A 19,059-nucleotide genomic window follows, 5' to 3' on the forward strand; every position below is an offset into this window, starting at 1 on the left:
GTGCATAATCATAACATAGAAATAGTGATAACATTCATCTAAATCCATTCCTAAATAAATCAAATATTTCCCTTCTTTTCTTTTCTCCCCCCCCCCGTTCCCCCTCCTCCCCCCCCCCCCAAAAAAGGGGGAAAAAATTTCAAAAATGAAAATAAGTATAGCATATTATCTTTAATTTAGTTAATTAAACCCTTTAGTGAGTGTATTCTATCTTTCAAATTCTATTTTAATATTCTCCATTACTTATAAGTGTATATCACAATAAAATTCTATACCACTCATGATATACTCATTGCCGGCCTACATGTGTCCGCACTTGCTTGACTGGTTGTACATCTTCCATTCTTTTAGGAAGACATGTTATTTTCCAGTCATCAAGAGCCTTGATCACTGGGAATCCCCATCTATATGGGACATGTGCTTGTCTTAATGCCCTTGTAATTTGAGCTAATGATCTCCTCTTTATTAATGTTTCTGCAGATAGATCTGTAAATATTTGCATATATCCCAGAATTGACCGGTCTTTATCTATATCTCGGGCCGCTTTCAGTATTTGTTCCTTGATTTGGAAATAATGAATCTTCATGATTGTATCTCTAGGGGACCCTTCAGGGGCCTTTCTTGCTTTAGGAATTCGGTGTATTCGCTCAATTAATAATTGCGGCTTTGGTATCTCTGGGAGTAGTTTCCCGTCACAAAATCATTCAGTTCAGATGCTTGTACTGATTCGGGGATTCCTCTAATTTTTATATTATTTCTACGGGCTCTATCTTCCAGATCTGCTACTTTACCCCACAGGAAAGATATTTCAGACTGAGCCTCTTTATGAATCCTAGTGAGATCATTTTGCAAGTCAATCAGTTCTTTCATTTTATATTCTAAGTGTTCTGTTCTTTCACCCAAGCCAGAGAGTTTTTGTGATAAATCAGTTAGCGATGAAGTAACTTCGGCCGATTTAAATCTTTTTTTAATTCTCCAAGTAATTGCAACATTTTACGTACTGTTATGGGTTCATCCATATCACCCTCTTCTATTATAGGGGAAGGAGTGAAACTTGTTTTAGGAGGAGGAGTGCTCTTTCCAAATTTGCTCATCTGTGGAGATACTGATAATCGTTCTTTCTGTCTATTTGGCGGGGTCCCTGTTGTAGCTTTAAAGAAGCTTGCTGTAGGATTTACTGGATCTTTACTTCTCTTTGGACTCATGGCACTCTCTCTTCTCTCGCCCTTTTCCTCTTCTTTTCTTCGCTATTTTAATATTTATCTTTTAATATTTATTGCGTCTCAGTAAAAGGTGATGGGAGGACAGCCACATATATATGTTAATGCACCATTGTTAAAATCATTTATATCAGTGAGGATGGGAATATATTGAGTTATTTCTGATTTTCTCCTATAGAATTGTTTATTATTTATTCTCCACTCTTATACCACTCTGCCTTTCTTCTGTTATAATATGCTGTAGGGTTATTGCAGGGTAAAGGGTATCTCCACCCAGGGATACAAGAAACCTCCAGGGGCTTTCTTCCACCAGCAGTCCTGCTTTGGGCTTTGCTTTTTCAGTCTCTCTCCACCTTCCAGGTCTGCTGTATACCTCTATAATGGTGGTCGATATGTACTCCACTCCTCTGCCCCTCGTTAATCCCTGCATCCAATGCTTGCCGCTGCTTCTCTCCTCACATGGCTGCGTCCGCTGGCTGCCACTGTCTCTTTCCTCAGGCGCCCAGCTTCTCCCCAAGCTGCGTCAGCTATGTCACCGAGTGTGAGCGCCAACCCCGTGTGTCTCCAGCTCGGCTCTGGAGCTAGTCCTCTGCTTCCGCCGCGCTCCAGACAGGGGACTCTCCAGAGTCCATCTCCCTCCTCTCCTGGTCCACAATGCCGGCAAGCACACCGGAAGAGACAGGCCTCTAAGGTTAGGGCCCGCTTCTCCTTCTCCGGTGCACCAGCTCCGTGTCTGGCATCCTAACCTCGTGATGTCCAAGCCACGCCCCCCTACTCTTTCTTAATTGTGTATTATATTATTTATTTTTGCTGGGACCCATGCAACATTATATGTGTATGTCTTTTGAGGTGCCCTGTGTCCCAGATGTGAACCCCAGAGTGTTAAGGACCTGCTCAATGGGGTGATCTTGACTATGTTGGACAGGCCCGTATCCTTGGCCACTGATATGCCCACTACCTCTGAAATTATACTTAATTACAAAATACATGTAAATGTGAACAGTAATGATCTCATAGTGCATCCGCAACTCCGTTTTCTATGTATATAAATGTAAATCATGTAAGGCTTGTGTGTCCTCACAGGACAAAAAGGAAGGTTTGTGTGCTGACTGTTATAAAGTACGACCTTACCAGTCCAGTTTACCTGTTGTTGGACAAGAGCCATCTTGGGTTACCTCTTTGTCCCAGGTTATGATGCAGGTGGTGTATCGTTTAGCTACTCCATCGATGCCTCCTTGGATGGGCTGTCCACATATGTTTTCACCTGATATGCATTCCGCAATAAGGGATGTTGATGGCCAGTCTAGTCAGAGTGTGGCACCATCTAATGTTGATAACAGACCAGTAGTGACTAAAGCACCTAAACGCAAGTTGTCTTTATCTCAGACTGCCCAACATATGGATTCAGATGCATCATCAGAGGAATCTGATGATGCACAGGATTCCTCTCCAGGATCTACTTCTGGGGAGGAGGATCATCCATCTACTGTGGATGTTACTTCTTTGGTGAGGGTGGTTAAATCAGTCCTAGATATTCAGGATGATGAACCTGCTCATAGTAAAGAAGAGTCCGGTGTTTAATCACCACCGAAAGGTGGTGAAAATGGAGTTACCTGTGTCTGAACAGCTCACTGAGCTTATTGAGGAGGCATGGGGTAACCCTGATAAGCGGTTTTATGTAGATAGGAGGATAAAATCATTGTATCCGTTCCCACCTTCTGTATGTGTTAAGTAGGAGGTACCTCCTACTGTGGATGCTCATGTAACGCATTTTATCAGAAATGCTACATTGCCTATTCCATCAGCATCTTCTCTCAAGAATTCCACAGCTAAAAAGATTGAAGCCTGTCTTAAGGCAATATTTTCATCATCTGGAGCGGTTACCCGTCTGGCTATAGCTGGAGCCTGGGTAGCCAAGGCTGTTGAAGAATAAATTGAGGCATTGGAAAATTCTCTACCAAATGCTACCAGAGATCGGATGATGATTATCTCCCACAGTGGATGCTGGAATTTTAGCTTCTAAGGCATCAGCAGCATCCATAGTAGGACGCAGGGCCCTTTTGGTTAATATTTTGGAAAGCTGATACAGCATCAAAGAGGGCGCTGGAAGTTTTACCTTTTCATGGAAAAGTACTTTTTGGAGCAGAGTTGGATAACATCATTTCTACTCTGGCGGCTTCAAAGTCAGCAGCTCTGCTCTCTTAAGTCAAATAGTAGAGCTAGGCAGGTGTCTTTTCAATCCTTCCATCCTCAGGGAAGAGGTAAGGTACAGACTTCTTCTAGGCCGACTAGTTTTCTTAATTCAAAACAACAAACTAATGCAAGACTTTCAGCTTCTAAGGTGGAACACAAGCCCCCTTGGCTTGATGGAGTGGGCCTCCTGCTGGGGGATCCCAGGATGGGGGGCCGACTTCAGTTTGTGGATTATTGGCATCAAACAACTACAGATGCCTGGGTCCAAGAAGTGGTCTCTCAGGGGTATGCCCTCACTTATAGAGACATCCCCGCCAGAAGTTTTTTGCCACAAAGCCTCCATCAGATGTGGACAAGGCCTTGGCTTTTCAGGAAGCCATACATTTCCTGCTACAGACAGGGGTAATAGTCCCAGTTCCTGTATAGGGCGACATGCCCCATTTGGGCATATCGCCCTATATTGAATCTAAAAACCCTCAACAGGTTTATCCATGTTCCCAAATCCCGCATGGAAACTTTCTGGTCAATTATTTTGGCTATGGAGCTGGGAGATTACATGGTTTCCCTGCATATTCAGGATGCTTATCTGCATATTCCAATTATCCCATCCCACCAGCAATTTTTACGATTTGCTGTCCTTCAGCAACATTACCAATTTCAGGCTCTACCTTTTGGCCTTTCTACGGCTCCCCGGGTATTTACCAAAATAATGTCAGTCATGATGGCTTATCTCAGGCGTCAGGGAGTCAGAATTCTGCCATATCTGGAATAACTTCTCATATTGGCACAGACTCCGGTGGTTTTGCAAAACCATCTTCAACTGAACATAGCCTGCCTACAGAGGCATGGCTGGATCATCAATTGGAAGAAATAATCACTTTCTCCAACACAGCAGATGGTACATCTGGGAGCATTTCTAAATTCTCAGGCACAAAGGGTGTTTCTGCCAGAGGACAAGATTGGGGCTTTATCAAAGCAGATACACATGCTGCTATGCAAGCGAAGAGTATCCATTCTGTCAGCAATGCAGGTGCTGGTATCGGCCTTCAACATGGTGGGGTATGCTCAGTTCCATTCCAGGCCTCTGCAAAGGTTGATTCTCTCCAGGTGGAACAGACAGCATCATTTAATACGGTCCCAGATGATCTTTCTCACTCCAGAGGTTCGTCACTCCCTCCTGTGGTGGCTAAAAAAGGAGCATCTAAACAAGGGCACCCGTTCTGTATTCCAAATTGGGTGCTTCTCACCACGGATGCCATCGCGGATGGGGGGGCAATGACAGGACATCACACCTTCCAGGGGAGATGGACAAGTCAAGAAAGTCTGCCAATAAACATTCTGGAACTGCGAGCAGTATGCAAAGCACTTATCATGGCACATGACCTGCTCCAGGACAGGCTGGTCCAGATCCAGTCCGACAACGCGACTACAGTGGTCTACCTCAATCATCAGGGAGGCACAAGGAGTTATGTGACCATGAAGGAAGTGACAAAGGTTCTCATTTGGGCAGAACGTCATCTTCCGACCATCTTGGCAATATTCATTTTGGGAGTACTCAATTGGGAAGCAGAATTCCTAAGTTGCCAGGACATACACACCATAGAGTGATCTCTCCATCCGGGAGTGTTTCAGCTCCTGGTAAACAAATGGGTCTAACAGAGATAGATCTCATGGTGTCACGCAACAACCACAAAGTCCCCAGGTACGGGTCAAGGTCCAGAGACCCATCAGCAGCCTTCGTGGACGCACTGGCAGTAAGAAGGGACTTCAAGTTGGCGTATCTCTTTCCTCCAATTTCCCTGCTCCCAAGAGTTCTCTGGAAATTCAAGCAGGAAGGCGGAACAGTAATACTGGTGGCTCCGGCTTGGCCCAGGCATCATTGGTTCTCCGACATACAGAATCTGTCAGTAGACAGTCTGTATCCTCTTCCTTTGTTGCAGGATCTGCTAACGCAGGGTCCCTGCCGACATCCGGACTTGCTCCGTCTGGTTTTGACGGCGTGGCTCTTGAATCTTCCATCTTAAAAGCAAAGGGGTTTTTTTTTGTAATTCAAACGATACTTAGAGCATGGAAGCCTGCTTCTGCCCACATCTATTACAGAGTTTGGCATTCTTTTGGTCAATGGTGTTCTCATAATAAATGGGATACTAAGGTGTTCAGGATTTCCAGGATACTGGCTTTTCTGCAGGCAGGGTTAGACAATGGTCTCCACCTTGCCACTTTGAGAGTGCAGGTTTCTGCACTAGAAGTATTGTTCCAAAGGAAGATTGCCTCATTATCAGATGTTAGAATTTTTTTCCAAGGAATTCTGCGAGTTCAGCCTCCTTTTGTTCCACCAGTAGCAGCGTGGGATTTGACTTTTGGTTCTTAAGGGGCTACAAGCTCCCCCATTTGAACCTCTGTACTCTGGAGACTTGAAATGGTTGACAGCGAAGACACTTGTTCTCCTCTATCTCTTCTGCACGCAGAGTCTCTGATTTGGCAGCACCTCATTTTTGATTTTTCACCAGGATAGAGCTGTGCTTTATACAAGGGAGTGTTACCTTCCTAAGGTAGTGTCCCATTTTCATGTGAATGAAGAAATTGTGGCTCCAGCTTTTCAGGCTCCAGATCTTTCTGTAGGTGAAGCCTCCCTGGATGTAGTTCGTGCTTTCCGTATCTATGTGGAGCGCACAAACTCTGTTAGAAAATAAGATGCTGTTTTTTTATTATATGGCTTTCACAAACGAAGATTGCCAGCTAACAAGCAGACTCTGGCGAGATGGCTATACATGACTATCTCTCAGGTGTACACACAGGCTGATCTCCTTGTCCCAAGCATGGTGACAGCACATTCTACCCGATCTGTAGGGCCCTCATGGGCATTTAGTCGTGGTGCCTCTGCTGAACAGTTGTGTAAGACAGCTATGTGGTCTTCTGTCCACACTTTTCTTAGGTTCTACGCCTTTGATACTTTTGCCTCTCAGGATGCTTCCTTTTGGCGACGAGTTCTCCTTTCTGATCAGGAGAGTCCCCACCCAACTGCTTTAGGACATTCCGATGCTATCCCTGTGGATCACTATGGAGCCTGAATAAGAAAATAAGAGTTATGGTAGACTTACCTAGATAACTAGGTCCATAGGGCCCACAGTGTGCCCACCCTGATGCACCTGGCTTCATTGGATGATTTTCTTTCGGTCACAAATTCCCTCATCTTCTGCAAGAGTGTTTCTGGTGTACGATTGTTCTTCCTTCTCCTCTTTCCGTCTCCTGCCTTTACGCTTGTTAACTAAACTGAAGTCCTATGGCTAGAGGCGGGGTATATATGGAGGATCCAGGGTATTCTGGGAGCCAAAGCATTAACTGTTTGGTGCTTGGTCATCCAACCATAATATTCCTAATGGTATCCCTGTGGACCCTATGGACCTCAAAGAAAAGGAGTTATCTAGGTAAGTCTACCATAACTGTATTAATTCATATCACTCTATGGTATCATCTCTAAGCCTAGAACATTCTTTACTCTCCCTGCACCCTTCTGTATACATTGACTGTAACATTCTCAACCTGTCGCCACAAAATAAATACATATCCAACAAATCTATTTACCTATCCTTCTGCTTCTATTCGTTGGTGATATATAACCAAATCCAGGTCCCATCCACACAACCCACTCACAGCTGATTCACAACAGTATAGAAATTCAGCTAACTTCATAAACATCACCCTCTAAATCACTTAAATGTACAATATCATCATCATCATGGGTGATTTCAACATCCAATACAAAGTGAAGGACCACAGCGTGGGTCCAACTGAAGACAACTCCCTATTTGCTGCACTCTTTTGTTCAATTCTAATTATTAAAACTTAACATTTATTACATAATTTAAAATGATATGCTGAGAAATGCAGAGGCGTAACTAGGGTTTTTGGCGCCCAGGGCAAGATAAAAAATGGCGCCCCCCCCAACTTTGTGCCAAGGAAATGGGAGTGGCCACATGCCACAAGGGATGTGGTCACTGAAAATGGGGGCGTGTCAACATGACATGCCACCGTTTCTCATCACTCTGGGAACATTCCTTTCCATTCCATATGCACCTTAATGACCTAGTAGTAGTGCTCCTTATGCAATGCCCCCTTTAGTAGTGTCCCTTATGCAATGTCTCCAGTAGTTGTGCCCTTTATGCAGTGCCCCTTATGCAGTCCCCGGTGCGTGAGTGAACTCCAGCCTCCGGCTGCCGATGCAGGGGAGGACTTGCGGACGCCTGCTGGTAACAAAATCTCAGCAGGAACCTGGCAAATGGAGTAGGCAGCGGTGGCGCCTTTCCAGCCCAGCGCTGGCCCTGGGTGCAGCAGCCAATAAAAATCTGCCTGACTCTTATTGGCTGATGCTGCTGCTTGCTCCCGGACATCCACCGCGATCACCTGGTCGCGTGTCCGCAGTCTATCACAATCAGCGTTTTAATCACCCCAGCTCTAGTAAAAAAAAAAAAACGCACCGCCACCGGCGCCGGGTAGTACTCTCATTGTCAGTGAATGTACTGCCCGGCGGCGGTGTGTTTGTTTTACTATCTAGTGCATGTACTACACTACTGTGGACTGACCGCACTGACCTGGAAGGCTCAATCATATACATACTAGGGTATCCACTTGACACAAGTTTTATTTTATATATATATATATATATATATATATATAATATCTCACATAGAGCCGTAACCAGACTTTTTGGTGCCCTGTGCCAGACAGAGCATTAGCGCCCCCTCATTTTTCAAAGGGACATAATGCCCCCAGAAAAAGACCAAGGCTTCCTGGGGAAGGGCCAGGGAAGAGATAGGATATGCTGGGGATGAAATAGGAGGAAGCTGCAAGCAAGAATGATATTAGACAGAAATTTGACAGGCCGAATCAGCGCCCCCTGACCTCTGGTGCCCTGTGCGATGGCACCGGCCGCACTACCCTAGCTACGGTACTGTGTGTGTGTGTGCGTGTATGTATGTATGTATGTATGTATGTATGAGTGTGTGTATGTGTGTATATGTATATGTGTGTATATATATATATATATATATATATATATGTGTGTGTGTGTGTATATATATAATACATACATGCATACATACATACATACATACATATTTTCTCATACGTTGTTAAATTCTCCAACTTGTGTTCTCTAATCGTCACCCGTATTTGGAACAAAAAGTGAAATATAAGTATATACAGTACACCTGTTTTAACAAATACCTGGAGCAGTGCAATGCGATAGATCATATAGTTATAAGAAGAGTTTTATGGTAAAGTCCCTTTTTGAGTGCCTTCTTCTCTAAATACTAATATATACTGTGTGTGTGTGTGTATGTATATGTGTATGTATATATATATATGTATATATATATATATATATATATATACATACACACATATACAATTTAACTTTTAATGTGACCGTACCCCCTTTCTCAAGACAATAGGTTGGACTGTGGATCATTTACAGGGGAGCAATACCCTCTAGGAGGGCACCACCGGAGCCCAGTTACTTGTATGGGCTGGTGAGTGCCGGGCTTCATTTGGAAGTATGTATGTATGTTTGTTTGGTTTTTTTTTTCTATAGCTCCACCCCCAGTTCCTGAACCTACTTTTCCAGAAAAAACACTATAGATAATATTGAGAGAACTTTTTTGCGTAGACAAACTATAAGTGGATAATGTGGACCATTTGAGAAGGAGTTAGGTAGGTGAGATGCCCTACACCAACATAACATACAAGTTATTCTAAATAGACCATGTACAATTATTGTGTCAAAAGATGTTTATTATAGTAGAATAAATAGAATTGATGGGGATACCACTGTATAAGTAGATGTGTGTTGGATCTGGATGAAATATAGAGTTTATGTTTTCGTTTAATCCTGAAGGAGTCAGAGCACCAAGTTTAAAAATACTCACTTTCAAGTCTCAACAATTCTCTTGTGGCATTGCCTCCTCTAATGCCCATTTTCAATATTACCAGACCAAAGACATTTAGGTCATTAAAGGTATTGGGGTGTTTAAGATGGAAATGTCTTGGCACAGTTGTTTTTTGTTTTTTTTCTTCAACATGTCACTCCCAGCATTCCTGATATTACTGACGTGCTCAAAAATTCTCAATTTCAGCATGGTTGTGGTCATACCCACATATCTAATCCACAAGCACATATAATGCATTAAACAATATCGGTAGACTGGCAGTTGATGAAGTCTTTAATGGTATGTTCTCCATATTTATCTGTTACTGTGCGTTGTTTTTATGTTTTGTTGGGGTTTTTTTTTCAAAATTTCTTAATTGAGTTTTTCATAAATGTTATACAGAGAATTTTTAAACAGTAGTACATTTTTCTAATAAATGTTTTTTGACAAATTACTGTGCGTTGTTTGACCACTTGCCTGGCATGATTGCATTATTCCGACCACACCACACCTTATCTGATCTGGTCGCAATATTTTGACCAGTCAGAATCTTCCTGCAGGTGCTGCTCTCAGATGGACCCTCTGCTTGCCTTCCGGTCCCAATGCTTGTCTGCACCCTCCCCCAGTGTCTACTGTGCTGCCGATCACTGCACAGCAGTACCCCCCACCCAACGGCTGCAGAGATAAGCAGCTGTGCGAAAAGGTATATTACCAAACCTCCTCAACCTCCAAAGTGTACCTGGTGCCTTAATCCACTATAAAATGGATCGTCTCGGTGGTCGCGATGTTTCGGTGGTGGTGGTGGTCCGATGTTTAAAACAAAAGCAAAAAAAACTTTTTTTTTTTTTTACAAATATAAAAAGAAATTTTCTTTTTTTAATTATTATTTTGGATAAGTTGAAATAGATGTTCTTAACCACTTACTTTTTTTTATGAGCAAATTAGGTTAATAGTATGCTCACATATCTTATATGTACCACATGTGTTTGTCCCTGTGATTTTCTTTTTCTTGTGGAGGAGTCTGTCGAAATGACTCTGTACTAATCTGTCCCTCAAATTTTGGTATTTCGAGGTCCTTTTGCTGCGCTCATGTGACCTGGTGCCCATGAGATGTTACCTTGGATTTACCATCATTAGCACAACTTCGCAAATTCTACCTGCCATCATCCCTGTTAACTACTGAGAGGTATTTCAGTGGCCTCTCTCGTCATCCCTGAGCATACCAATTACCTCTCCCTGCAATGTGATTACATATCTTGAGAGATCTTGTTTTCTTGTGGAAAAGCAACAGCCAGTGCTACTGCACTGCTTTCTAATCCTGTGTTGGGAGTCACCCACTCTCATTAACCCATTCACTGCCTTCAGTACATGGGTTAAAAGTAGAAGGGTTTCCCTCAAAGCACATAGGATTACCTGTTTATGTTCCCTCTCTCCTATAATTACACATTGTGTACACACATTATATTATGCTGGAGCTTTGACAGAGAAATTACATTGGTAATTCAGTCATTTATATGTGAGCCCAAACAGTCTGAGAGATTTTTTTTTCTCTTTCTCACTCTTTTTCTGTGGCTCTGATTATATCAATACAACTAGTGTATAGTGTTGTTTGTAGGGTAGAGAAATATGATTTATTTATATCAGGGCCGGCTCCAGGGGTTGCTGCACTCTGTGCAGGTCCGGTGACTGTCGCCCCTGTAGTCAGGGCTTGGCCTCATTACCATAGGCCACGGCCCCATAATGGCGTTATTGGGGGCGTGCCCGTATGGCACGCATCCCATTAACGTCAGGCTGGGGGCAAGCTCAGCACTCATCAGTAGCTGGGCTGCCCCCAACTCTCTCCCTGCAGCGAATGGATGATGCGCGCATACGCCTGGCATCCATTCATCTTCCCAGGGACCGGCACCTCCGAACAGCTGCGGCGGAGGTCAAGAGGTGCCTGCAGGATACTTCATCCTGCGGGTGGGGCAGTGCCCGAAAAACACCGGGAATGAAATCGGGAATGGCGGGGAGGGGTGCGCCCTCTATGGGGCAGGGCCCCTGTTTGACTGCACTGGTCGAACATACCTTGAGCAGACCCTGATTTATTTATATATATATTGTGATAGGATCACTGGTAAAGTGGTCTGTGGCAGGTACATTTGTCCCAGATTCCTGTCTTTTGTGTTTTAAACCCCCAGGAGAAAGTCTGCAGTGTAGCAGGCTTGAGTTTCGGCTTTTTGAAAAGCCGGTTTGGGACCTGGGGGTTGTGGGTGAGAGGAGAGGGAGGGCTCCACCCACGGCCACTCCAGGTTTTGGTTCTTGCAGCCTGGTAACAGGCTTGTTAGTTTTCCACCTGAGAGTGGCCAATATAAGCCTAGTTTGTTTAGGGCTGATTGTCTCACCTGGGAGAGCAGACAGGGAGTTTGCTCAGAGACACTTGAAAACCTAACCGTAAGTGTTGTGCTGTGCTTTTGTTGTTGGGGATGGCATTAGGCCCTGCCAGGTTCTGGTAGTGAGGGAACTACCTGTGAAGTTAGTGCCCCGACAGGGCTAGGATTTACGTTTGTTTTCTTTGTGTTATTTCTGACATTGCACAATAAAGACTGGCGCCGACCAGCTTGTACTTGCATCCAGTCTGGCGTACTGTTTCCCAGCTGCTGTGTGTGAAAGGAAGGAGTCCTCTACCCAGGAGAGGGACCCCCTAACCTAACTGTGTCACAAAATATATATATATATATATATATATATATATATATATATATAATTTATTTATTTTCTGCGTGTACTTCAGTTGCAACTCTAGGTTATATACCTATGATGGAGGAAACCATTATATTTAGTAAATATATATGATCTATCGCATTGCATTTCTCCAGATCTTTGTTAAAACAGGTATATATATTTATTTTTCACTTTATGTTCTAAATACGGGTAACCTTTAGAGAACACAAATTGGAAATTGCAACCCATTATGAGAAAATACAAATATACTTGTGTCAAGTAGATACCATAGTATGTATGTGAGAGAGCCTTCTTGTGTTTATCGATGATACAGTACGTACCTCTGAATTCTTTGCTATACATTTCTTTGTCACATGTGTTGTTTCTTTTGCCTCAGACCAACACGAAAAGAATACTGTTATTTTAATTTGTTGTATGTTGTTATATCACAGTATATAATTTTAAACTAATTAATAAAGGTTAAGTTTTAATAATTAGAATTGAACAATAGAGTGCACCAAATAGGGAGTTGTCTTCAGTTGGACCCACCCTGTGGTCCTTCACTTTGTATTGATTATACTGTACTTTTGTCCATGATACACCTCCAGTGGATTACCTTAGTGCAGAGGTTCCCAAACTCAGGGCCTGATTCAGAGCCGCTCGTAAGCGGTCGCTCCGAGCGATGTTCGCACACCTGCGCATGGGTTGTAATACGCATGCACGAACCAGTCATTGCGGTCGGAAATTGTGTGCTCGCAAAATAGCGAATGCCTGCTAATTTGAGTGACAGAATGAGGCGTTTGTGGGTGGTAACAGGGGAAGGTGCTTGGAAACGGGGAGTGGTGATCCGAATGCAGGCGTTTTAAGGGTGTGCATAATTAACAAAGCGGCGTCATCGACCACGTCACTTGGTTGTCTTTTAGCCTGAACTGCTCGCATGATTGCGGTAGGAAAATGCTACCACAAGCAATGCGAGCAGTTCATACGCCTTTCGATGTACTCGATTAATCTAATAAATAGCGGAGATGACGTAGGATGCGAGCGGCCAGGGGGCGTTTTTAAAAAAATAGCGAGCGCATGTTTCGTTCGCTCGTTCAGACATAGAGGTGTCAACAGACCGCAAAGAGCGAGCGCTCTATTTAAATATCCGGCCCCTTTTTCTGAACGAGCGAGCGCAAATAGCGTCCAGCTCTGAATCAGGCCCTCAGTCCTCAATGCACCCTAACAGTCCAGGTTTTAAGGATATCCATGCTTGACAACAGGTGACATAATTAGTACCTCTGTCAATTTGATTTGACTACCTGTGCTCAACCATGGATATCTCTAAAACCTGAACTATGCCTTGAGGACCGTGTTTGAGAACCTATGCCTTAGTGAATTGGTTTACCTTGGTTGGTTTATTGACTATATTTTCAGATTAGCCTTTTATGTGCAGACTCTTTCTAAGGTATTCAATAAGGGAGCGAAAAGTCCGTGCTGGACTTTTTGCTCCACATCGGAGCTTTTCCTGGGATTAAGTATCGGGTGCGCGCCTGCTTTATCCCCGTATTCAATTAAAAAGCTACGAAAACGGGAGCCGGTGAAATAGGATCGGCGAAAAAAAACGTGAATTACCTGGAATAAATTGTAGGACCCCCCCCCTAAAGCTGTCAAAACATGGGGGATCACTATGGCTACCCCCGTTTTAGCCTGCAAATGAAAGTCAAGGTTTTAAATAGCCTCGGCAGGTGTTTATTTCCCCGACATTGAAGAAGTGATGCAGAAGAGCACTTAGGTTATTTTTTTCATTAAATCACAGACAGCACCCCCTTCCTGCCCCCAAACACCTGCAGCCTCTCAACCTGCCTGCGGCTACCCCCCACACTGCTTCTGGAGCTGCAGCATATGCGCATTGCGGCTTGGAGCATGGACAGTAAAGCAACCATTGGACAGATGCAACCGAATGGGTCCAGCGTCTGAGGTTGAAGCAGGCCCTTTATTACTGGTGTAATATAGGAGTGCTTTAGACTTCCAGTGATTGCACATCTGTTTCACAGACAGACCATGAACTTGTTCAATGGCAGTGTGCACCTGTCTTTGTATGGACGTGGAACGATAGATGTAACGATACATCTATAAATACCACCATTTGTAAATGACAATACCCAATCACTTATTCCATGAACAATTTGATATGTTTTACAGTGAACTACTACTCACAAAAGAGAACAAATGAATACATTTTGATTAAACGAACCAATAAGCCTTGTGTCAATCAATGAGGTGTATAATATGTTGTGTTATATAGATAATAGAATCAATTTTATTTTTACAAACATTTAAAATATTTTTTTGTATTTCCATTTTATTAGCCACGAGACTAAAACAGAGCAATCAGTATTTTAACTGAACAACATAATCTTAAAATCAAATGAATAACTACTAATCATACTTATAATGCAATATGACTTCATGTGGTGCAATGTTAATGGTGAGTGACAGCGGACATTGGGCCTGATTCATTACCGATCACAACTGAGATTACACACGCAATCGGCCGATTGTTGTGTTCTGCACATGTGCATGCATCGCAGTGTAATTGCGCAAAGACTCCACTGCGATCGCAGTGACTATGCAGACCCATCACAAAGTAATTGACAGGAAGTGACCATTTGGGGGTGGTGATAGGGGGGTCAGCGAACCGCATGTGTGCCAGTGCGTTTGAACAACGTTACAGGGCGATGCCATTGCAATGCCATACACAGCTTGGGCTTTCATTGCGTGCGATGAGGTTAGTAATTCCTGAGTAAAGTCAGACCTTGTGCAAGTGTGCGTGAGGCTCCGATTGTACTCGATGTTACTGATGGTTTTGCAAAATATTATGGATGTGTGTAAGGTAGAGTGGGCATCCTTATGTTAGGCTGCGTATGACAGATTGCAATCATTAGCATATTTTCTCAGTGGACCTGCGTGCGTATTCACAGTTGTGATCGCAATAGCAATCCGTAATGAATCAGGCCCATTATACAATGTGATGGTTGTGTCTGCTGCTGATTCACTATATACTAATAACACTGAGTGACCAAATAGGCAGAATCCTCATAACTTAATAAATTCAGCCCACAAACTGTCTGTCTGTACTGTGTGCACACTATGGGTACACTATAATTAGAGCACACATACCGCTTCCATTCTACAATATTGTGCACTGTAATGCATTACGTTTCCCTGCCACCATGAGTACATGTTAGACTTGCTTGTTGTGATGGACAGTTGATTTCTGCTTCTGGTTCTCCAGCAGGGTAATGGATTTCTCCGAACTGTCAATGTTCCTAATAAGGGTTTCTAATCTTCTTTTGATTTTTTTCTGATCCTCCAGTGCACATCCTATAATAATGGACTGGAATTTCTGATCAATGGGTCCAGGGGGAATGTCTGATGTACAAGCTCCATACAAAGACATTAACGCTTTCTTTCCGCTTTCCATGTTGTCCATCACTTTGTTCAGAATCTCATCAATGATCATGGTGGCTTTCTGTAGTGAAACAGCTTGTTGGGGGTTTCTAATGGTCTCCACTGTAACTTCTACAGTCACAATACGGCTCATCAGGCGCTCTGCAGTTAGAACCAGTTCTTCTCTTTCCCCTAGGCAAAGAAGAAATAAAGGACAACATCAATGTTTCAGGCATGTTGTGCTTAAATGCCATTTCATACACTGTCTCGTTTTCATTATCAACTTGGTCTCAGGAAAAGGTACCAACAGATTATATTCTGCACTTTGGCACCAATGAGAACGCAAACCTTTATAAATTACATGAATGAGTGCAAGATAATTCCATTTAGGACTGCCATAACATGGGGTGAGTGGTGCCACTTGAACAAATGCAGCGAAATAACCAATGCATGAGGTGCATGGTAAGACTGGACACAGATCTGATAATTTGGTGCTCTACTAGATCAGATACAGCTGTATGGTGCAGGGCCTGAATAGTCAGATCTTGTGATTCACTGATCACATTTTTTATTATTTTTTAATCAGACCAGAATTATTTTGGGCACCCACGAAAATGGACCAATTACCCACTGAACACTTTAAAAACATTTTGATCTGTCAACTTGACCAAATTGGTCGGTCACGGTACAGTTTGTGGTTTCATTCTACAAAATCAAAATATGATTGAATTAAATCCAACAGATTAAAAATTTAGGTTAGATGAATATTCTTTTTTACCCATTCCCCTCAATGAGTGTGCAGCTGTCAACTGTTAAGCTGTAGAGTAATATGTACAGACAATTTATTTTACATTCCGATCATAGCAAATTATTTAATTTGTTTGGATCTGTGCAATGGATCCCTTTGCATGTGTACCCAGATTTGTGGGCAGCTTAACAACTGTTGTACTCTTCTGCTGAACTTTAGATTTACAGATTGAAAATGAAAATGAAAAAGAAATAAAACACATACTTTTAGGGCGTTACCAAACGATAAATAATTCCCATGTTTTGTGTCTCAACGGGAGCACCAGCGGAGCTTACCATCACTTATCTTCCTCATATCCTGACTGCTCTGAACACTGTGGATCATCTCTAAAAGAGATTCTTTCTCCAGCTCCAGGGCGGATGCGGAGTCACGCAAGGCTTGAACTCTACGGCGGAAGTAAAATAGTTTTTTAGACAGATTTATTTTACAGTAATTTTATCCATTCTTATTGGATATTTTACTATATCATTCAAACAAAAGGAGTATGATGGACAACTGGTAAATATGGTGTTATAGTAATAACCTAAAAGACCATAATTTGCAAAGACAGTTAAGACTTTACTGTATTCTTAATACTACCCCACAGCACCAGGGTCTGAGCACCCTGTGCCGGCCCGGTACACAGCGCCCTGCAATCACCCCTGGAGCTGGCCCTGCACAGCACTAATTAAGGCAAATATGCTGTTAGGTTATCAGATAATCTGAGCAGAATACTTACAGAACAACAAGAATTTGAAATGTTTGACAAGATTTTCTAGAGTACTTTTAAAAACCATAAATTAATTAGCCTACAATCAAAATGGTCTATGATGAAATTCACTGTATAACACAGTTCATGCCCTTAAGAAAGTGTATGTATGTATATATATATATATATATATATATATAATATATGGGCTTGACAAATTTTTCTAAAATCTTGGAGCTAGGATGAAAGTGTAGGAGCCAAATCACTGTCCCCTCAAAAAAATAACAATAGTGATTGAGGAGCACAACGCTGTGTGTTATGCAACTGTTATACACACTATACTAGTCCACAAAATGGTCACAGCTGAATGGGTACAGTAACACGGAGGCCCCATCACTGCTCTGCACAGCTCCTCTGCTCCACCCCCCACCCTCCAGTTATAACAGACCACATTTCATATGGAACAATGGTGCCAGAAAGTACAACAGAACTCCCCTCCCCTCGTGGTCACACCACTATCTCTCTGAAGCTGCTCCGCAATCCCTGGCCACGCATAGATCCTATTATCGGGGAGCTCTATGTAGCCAGAAATAGGAGACAGTAGACAGCCGGGACGTACAGGTGGATCAGCGTAGACTGAGACAGACAGCAGGGGTCAGAGCAGGCTGGGATGGAAAGGAGTCGTCAGCGCAGGCTGGGATGGAGAGGAGGAGTCGGCGCAGGATGGGACGGACAGGAGGAGTCAGCACAGGCCAGGACGGACACAGGCGCAGCAGTCACCGCAGACGACACTCAGCACATGCACTCCTGTGCATGAAATGAACGACGCAATACTATAGGCACGAATCTCCGCGGGAGCTGATGAAGATCTGCGTCCCCCCTTACTGCAAAATCTGGTAGCCATGGCGACCTGGCCCCTGGGATTTGTCAAGCCCTGTATATATTTACTCTAGTATTTAAATATAAAATAAGTTTGCTTGCTGGTTGGTGAATATCTTCTACTGCTCTCAAGGTAAAGCTGCCAAATCTTACATAGTTATTTAGTGTAAAAAAAGTAAGCTATTAGACCACATAGCGACAAATCTTGTATAAAAATTTAATTGGTCTATTTGATTTTTTGTCTGTCTGGTTATGCATTTGGACACCCCTGCACCGATTGGGATGAAACCAACGCGAGGTGGTCTAGATGAATCCTGGCCAGTTTTAAGGGGGGTTAGGGTCCCAGTCGGACATCCTGTTGGTGTATGCTGGGCAGAACTTTGACCTGGGGAGCCTGTTCTGGGACTTCCACTGGATGGATTTGAATGAAAACTTTACAGAGAGGTGTCTAATGGAGTGGTTGGAGTACCGGTTGGACCTCACGGTGGAGTGTCTCGGGCCTTCCACTGGATGGATTTGGATGACATCACATATTAAACTCTGGCAATGCTGAGTACTTCAGCTAATATATATAGTAACACGACCGGATTAGGGGTCCCTCTCCTGGGGTAGATGGACTCCCTCTTCACACACACAGCAGCCAGAAAAATAGTACACCAGTCTGGGGGTCTCGTACTAGCTGGTTGGTACCAGTCTTTATTGTGCAACATAAAAGGAAAACATAACATAAAAGTAAACGCTAGCACGTCTGGGCGCTAACTAGACAAGAGGTTCCCTCTCTAAAGAAATAGTGGGGCCTACTGCCTCCACCATCAACACAAGCGTATGCACAAGACTTACAGGTAGTTTTCACCAAGTGTCTCTGAGCCAGTCAGTCTGCTTGCTCTCCCAGGTATGAGACACTAACTTACAATCACACACAGCCTATATCAGCCAGTTCCAGGTGCAGACCCGAATGAGCCTGCTAACAGGCCAAAAAGGCCAAAACCTGGAGTGGCCTGTGGATGGAGCCCTCCCTCTCCTCACATCCACCCCCCAAGACCCAAACCGACTTTTAAAAAGCCGACACTCAAATCTGCTTCACTGTATCATTGTTGTATGTACTCTAGCTGCCTAAAATCTCACCATTGAGTTGAACTAACATGGAAATAAAGGTGTTCAGTACTGTGGCTAAAGTATCACACATGAGGTTAGTCATGGCTATCTTCC

The 19,059-nt window shown here is 43.3% G+C and overlaps 1 protein-coding gene across 1 annotated transcript in view; it reads right to left on the reverse strand.

The window, feature by feature from the left end:
* Window positions 1–14,384: 14,384 nt before the first annotated feature.
* BAG2 (BAG cochaperone 2) overlaps window positions 14,385–19,059 on the reverse strand; it is an 18,422-nt gene continuing 13,747 nt past the window's right edge. Inside the window, exons 2-3 of the mRNA XM_088455926.1 lie at window positions 16,559–16,668; window positions 14,385–15,667 (exon numbers count right to left, since the gene is read on the reverse strand). Coding sequence (XP_088312052.1) covers window positions 15,270–15,667; window positions 16,559–16,668 — 508 coding nt within the window. The 3' untranslated portion in view covers window positions 14,385–15,269. The remainder of the gene's footprint in view (window positions 15,668–16,558; window positions 16,669–19,059) is intronic.

This window comes from Taudactylus pleione, unplaced genomic scaffold, assembly GCF_031769625.1.
Source record: "Taudactylus pleione unplaced genomic scaffold, aTauple2 ptg000678l, whole genome shotgun sequence".
Classification (NCBI taxonomy): domain Eukaryota; kingdom Metazoa; phylum Chordata; class Amphibia; order Anura; family Myobatrachidae; genus Taudactylus; species Taudactylus pleione.